The sequence below is a fragment of the Echinococcus granulosus genome (genome assembly GCF_000524195.1).
Source record: "Echinococcus granulosus chromosome Unknown EG_S00013, whole genome shotgun sequence".
NCBI lineage: Eukaryota > Metazoa > Platyhelminthes > Cestoda > Cyclophyllidea > Taeniidae > Echinococcus > Echinococcus granulosus.
In genome coordinates this window covers 1551560-1556133 of record NW_020170393.1, presented here as the reverse complement: position 1 = coordinate 1556133, position 4574 = coordinate 1551560, and the positions used below count along the sequence as shown (strand labels likewise).

General features: G+C 40.4%; 1 protein-coding gene across 1 annotated transcript in view; it reads right to left on the bottom strand. All coding sequences in view use genetic code 11, as the record gives it.

Annotated features, from left to right (window-relative positions):
• Window positions 1–2634, bottom strand: part of EGR_02869 (hypothetical protein) — a gene marked incomplete at both ends in the record, with an annotated part of 3145 nt that extends 511 nt beyond the window's left edge. Inside the window, 2 exons of the mRNA XM_024492118.1 lie at window positions 836–942; window positions 2505–2634. Coding sequence (XP_024353612.1) covers window positions 836–942; window positions 2505–2634 — 237 coding nt within the window. The remainder of the gene's footprint in view (window positions 1–835; window positions 943–2504) is intronic.
• Window positions 2635–4574: the final 1940 nt, after the last annotated feature.

The window sequence follows — 4574 nt, the reverse complement described above, 5'->3', positions numbered from 1 at the left end:
TAAAACCGGCCTTTTGCGAAGTGAAGGATTGCACACATGAGACAGGGGAATGACCTTAGAGTTCTGTATAATGAACCTTTAAAGTCAAAAATTGGCCTAAGTCGCACAACTCTACGGTTACTACGTATTATGTGTTCGTGTGGACTACTCAATATGACAAATATTTAAATTATAAAAACAAAGTAGACCTGAAATCGTTGTTAACACCAAACGAGTTAAATATTTTTAGACAGCTAACTGGGGGAAGTTTTAACCTTGAAATATCTCAAAATCTTGAAAGTCGACACTCTAATCTGAGGTATTTGCAGACTTTAATCAGTATTAGAAAAAAATTTGGAGCGTGTATTCATTCACCCTAAATATGTACCAAGTAAGTGTTTTTAAAATTACTACGAGCTTCAAATCACTGAACAAGAGAAGATGAAATGTTTGCATGGCTTTAAGCCCGGAATACAGTAAGCTTTATTTTCAGTTGGTATAGTATTTGCGGATCCCTAAAAATAATGCAGATTTAAAGTGCAGCTGCGTGGGTCTTCCCCAACGCCGTAATAAGCCATATCTGTCGTCAAAATGTAGATGCGAGTAACAAAAGACGGCGAGTCTGTCCGCAGTTAGAAGCGCAAGTGCCTGAACGAGCTGGTGAACTCATTTAACAGTGCTTTCGCGAATAAGACAGTAATTGATCGTTCACGGGTTACCGATATGATAACAGTTGTTGATTATACTGACAAGGGACAATTGAGACTTCTGACTTAGGATTCCGCTAAACATAGTAGAAGGTGTCTGGTTCCAGAAGGCCTGTTGATATAATTGCTTTCGGTGGATTAAACCTTACTTTCAGGAGTAGCTTTTCTCTTTCGAATTCACGCCACCTATTTGCGATTATATTCATTTTATAAGAGGGAAATTCGGAATGTTCATTTCCTTTGTTTTCGATTTTCCCTAAGTTTTGTTATTAATATGAACAAATCGTCTACATTTCAAAGCACACTTGGCCCTTGATGCTTTATGGACATGTGAGATGTATGCCCACTTGGAACTTGGCAGTGTTCGGAGTCATAAATGTGGAACCGATTCAACTAGCCATCTGCATACACCTTTTGCTGGGGTTCAGTGAAATCCTCTGCAACAATTTTATCTATTCTCGTCTTCGTGGAAGACTGCGTGGAATAAACATTAATCAGCAATAGAATTTGCTTATTTAACATGGGAATTATGAAGACAGTATTCACGGCCAATTTCCAAAGCGGTTTATGAACTTCAATGAGGATTCCATCCAAGGTCAGGGATGGAAGAATGACATTATGCATAATGTGATCGCAAGGAGGATGTAAGCTTTGTTACAAGTCGACCGTTAAAGCTGTAAATTCAAAATGCATTTAGGTGGAAATTGTGATTCAAAACGGACTGAGAGTAATTAGACGTATCTCTCTTAAAATCACGGCTACTTGATAAATCATTAATCACTCATTTCACTGAAGAAAATAAATTTGACTTATAAAATGAGATGTGCAATAGCATATTTTCAAATAGTGGAAGCACTTTCCATTCATAAGTGGAAGTTTGTGTCTATAAGCAATTTAAAAGAATGTGATTGTGGCAGTAATGCATGCAGAAGAATTTGGTGGATGTGATCTCTAGCTAGCAGTTATTATGCATATCTGGGGTCGGTCCAGTCCTATCCACTCCAGTCTCTGCACCTCTGCTCAAAATGGAAGGCACTAGTGGGAGCTTTCTTGTTGGCCAGATACCCACGGGCATCTTCTCGTATGCACAGAGGTTTTCAGACATGGTATAGTACAGTAGGCCCAGCTGAATGACGATAGATGCAGAAGCAGTCAATTATTCAAAATGACTGCACATCTGTGCATCTGAACGTCAGTGACGGTCTCCATTGTGGTAGCTCGAGGCATTTCTACAACATAGCCATTACTTCTGTGAGGACCCATTCAGTCAGCTGAACACTGAATTGGGCACGTCTGCCAAACTCTGGCGTAATCTGTGTACAATCATAACCCTCGAAAACAATAAACAGTGAAAAGCAGGCAAGCAGGCTAAGTAGTGAAGAGGCAGGCGGACAGGTAGACGGGTAGGCGTGTAGGTTGCAGCCTCCTAAATCTTTAGCCTTTTAATCATATTTAGTGACAAGCGATAAATTGTGAGATCTCACTATGGCCGTTTCGCCTTGTGTGTAGGATTGGATAATTGGAAACAGACTTGTACACACCAACAGTAAAATCCACACCCTAAGTAAGCTTACTCTACACCAAACAAATGCAAACACAATTTCCTTCGTCTAGGCGCACTTTGAGGTCCTTCAAACTGGGATGACTAGAAAATCTGGACAGAAAGCTAGGCTTATTGAGAAGGTTGCCTCAAAAAATAGAAGCCAGAGCCACCGCCTATGCTTTTATTTGAAGAAATTAGGATAGCAGGTGGATGCTGGAAATAGAACTACCACTGCTAACTCACTTGCACTATAATTTATCCAAGGTAATATTAACTTGAGGGAAGCAGAAAATTGCCTGAACATATCACGTTAAACAGAAGAATCATAACGAAAGTTAATGGAACGGTTAAACAATTAATTTCAGCCTTGTACTTTGTCACTTTAATCTTCAAGTTGTACCACATATTCGCTGCTTAGGTTCCAAATGCTGTGGTTGGGGATTGAGTAGACATCCGTCATTTGCTTAGTAAACCACTCATGCAGCTTGACTACGACCTCAATACACCCATCATAGCAACTGCACACATTGTGCGACTGGCTTCCAATAGTGCCAAAAAAAGGTTATCCCCTGCTATTGCAAACATAAATATCAATGAGGCAGAGAAAAGCACCATCTCAAAGGGATCAAATTGGAGTTCCTAGCAGGGATTGTTTAAGGCTGAATACTAGAGGATGCAGCATAGGCTACTATGCTGGCTAAAGGAGAGGGCTGGTTTGACCGTAGCATATAAAAGATCCCTTCCTTTCAATTCGGAACCAGATAACCATTTCCAGAGTCGAGAGGGACACGGACTATCATTAAAGACACTTGGACCTTGACGCAGATAAGTTTGATAGCATGATTTGGATGTTGCCGATTTCCAATAATGTTTGGTTCTCAAAGCGTGTCATGCTTTGGCTACATTTCTGATGAAGCACATGACTTTTTCTGATTGCAAAAATTATGGGTCCTTTGTTTTATGTGGTACGATTGGCAGCAGATGAAAGTGGACTGACAAACCCAGCTCTTGGATTGCATGGGTGCTTACAGTTCCCCTTATGTAGATTCACCGGATGGCAAAGCCTCTGGACCAGATCAGTAGCTCCTGAGTTCCCTCGTATATTGACTGTACTTATACAGCCCTTGAATCATGACTACTTTAGGCTCCAGGATAGTCATGGAGGACTACACTTACATCACTAATCTGTTTTACACTAATTCTCCCCACAAAGTACCACTTGATATATTGTGTCTACATCCTGTGCGTAAACTAGTCAAATTAGTCAAAGCTATTCATTAGCGTGAATGGAGCTTTGACATCCAGGAGTAATTAATGAAAAGACTACGGCGAAGGTCTGTTTTAGGTACCATTCATAAATTCGAGGTGTCGTGGCTTTGATCCCTGCAGACAATAAAATTGTAATGTAACCATATCTTCAAGTAAAATTTACATATGCTCTGAGATTGGAATCTAGTCCTTGAGGGAAATATCAAGCGAAACAAGTACAGACACCTGGTCGGTGAGAAAGTCAAGATTTCTTGGGGGCTACAACAAAGCCTTCTTTTTCTACCCATGCCTAAGGCATTTGGGTATAGTTTGGACAATGCTTCAGAAATACCTTCCTGTTCCATCTCCAATCTAACAAAATTTTTATGCGCGAAGTGACTGAAGCCTTAAGAACGGTTTTGCATCAGCTAATGCAGGCTGGAGTAGATTCAAAACTTTCTTCATTCGGTCATCCATCGACGAGCATTTCCGCCTCACTCAAAGCAATGCGATTGTCTGTGATATTTACCCTTACTAAACCAAGGTAGACTCATCTAGCCTGCTTCACTTTAGCTCATGCCGTTGCAACCCAAAGTTCACAGAACAGGTCAAAGCCACATCTTTGTCAACCGACCTTGGACAATTTGGGCATCGTGATAAGAGGTGAGATCTCTATTTTTTTTCCCAGATTTTTACTCACAACTTTTCCTAGACTATTCAGGAGTTTCTTGTGTAAGTGATCCCCGACGGTGGTTTATCCTGTTTATCAAAGGCCTTTGTACATCTCTTCAGTTCCGAAGGCAAGGCTTTGTAGAATAAACTTCCATAAGCAATGAATCAGGACACCACAAATCCAAAAGTCCCTCATCAAAAGGCATGGAAAACAAGGAGTCTGTATCAAATAATGGGGTGCTTAAAGAGTGGAGTGAATTGATGGTTCATTTTTTACTCAGTCGAAAAATTACTAGCAATCCACCTTGAATAAATTTCTCGTAGGCAAATCACATAGGCTTGTCGAATCGCCGAAAGGAATATTTTCACCTGACATAGGAGCAAATGACTTCATCATGCCTTTAAACCTCTACTGTAACAGCAAC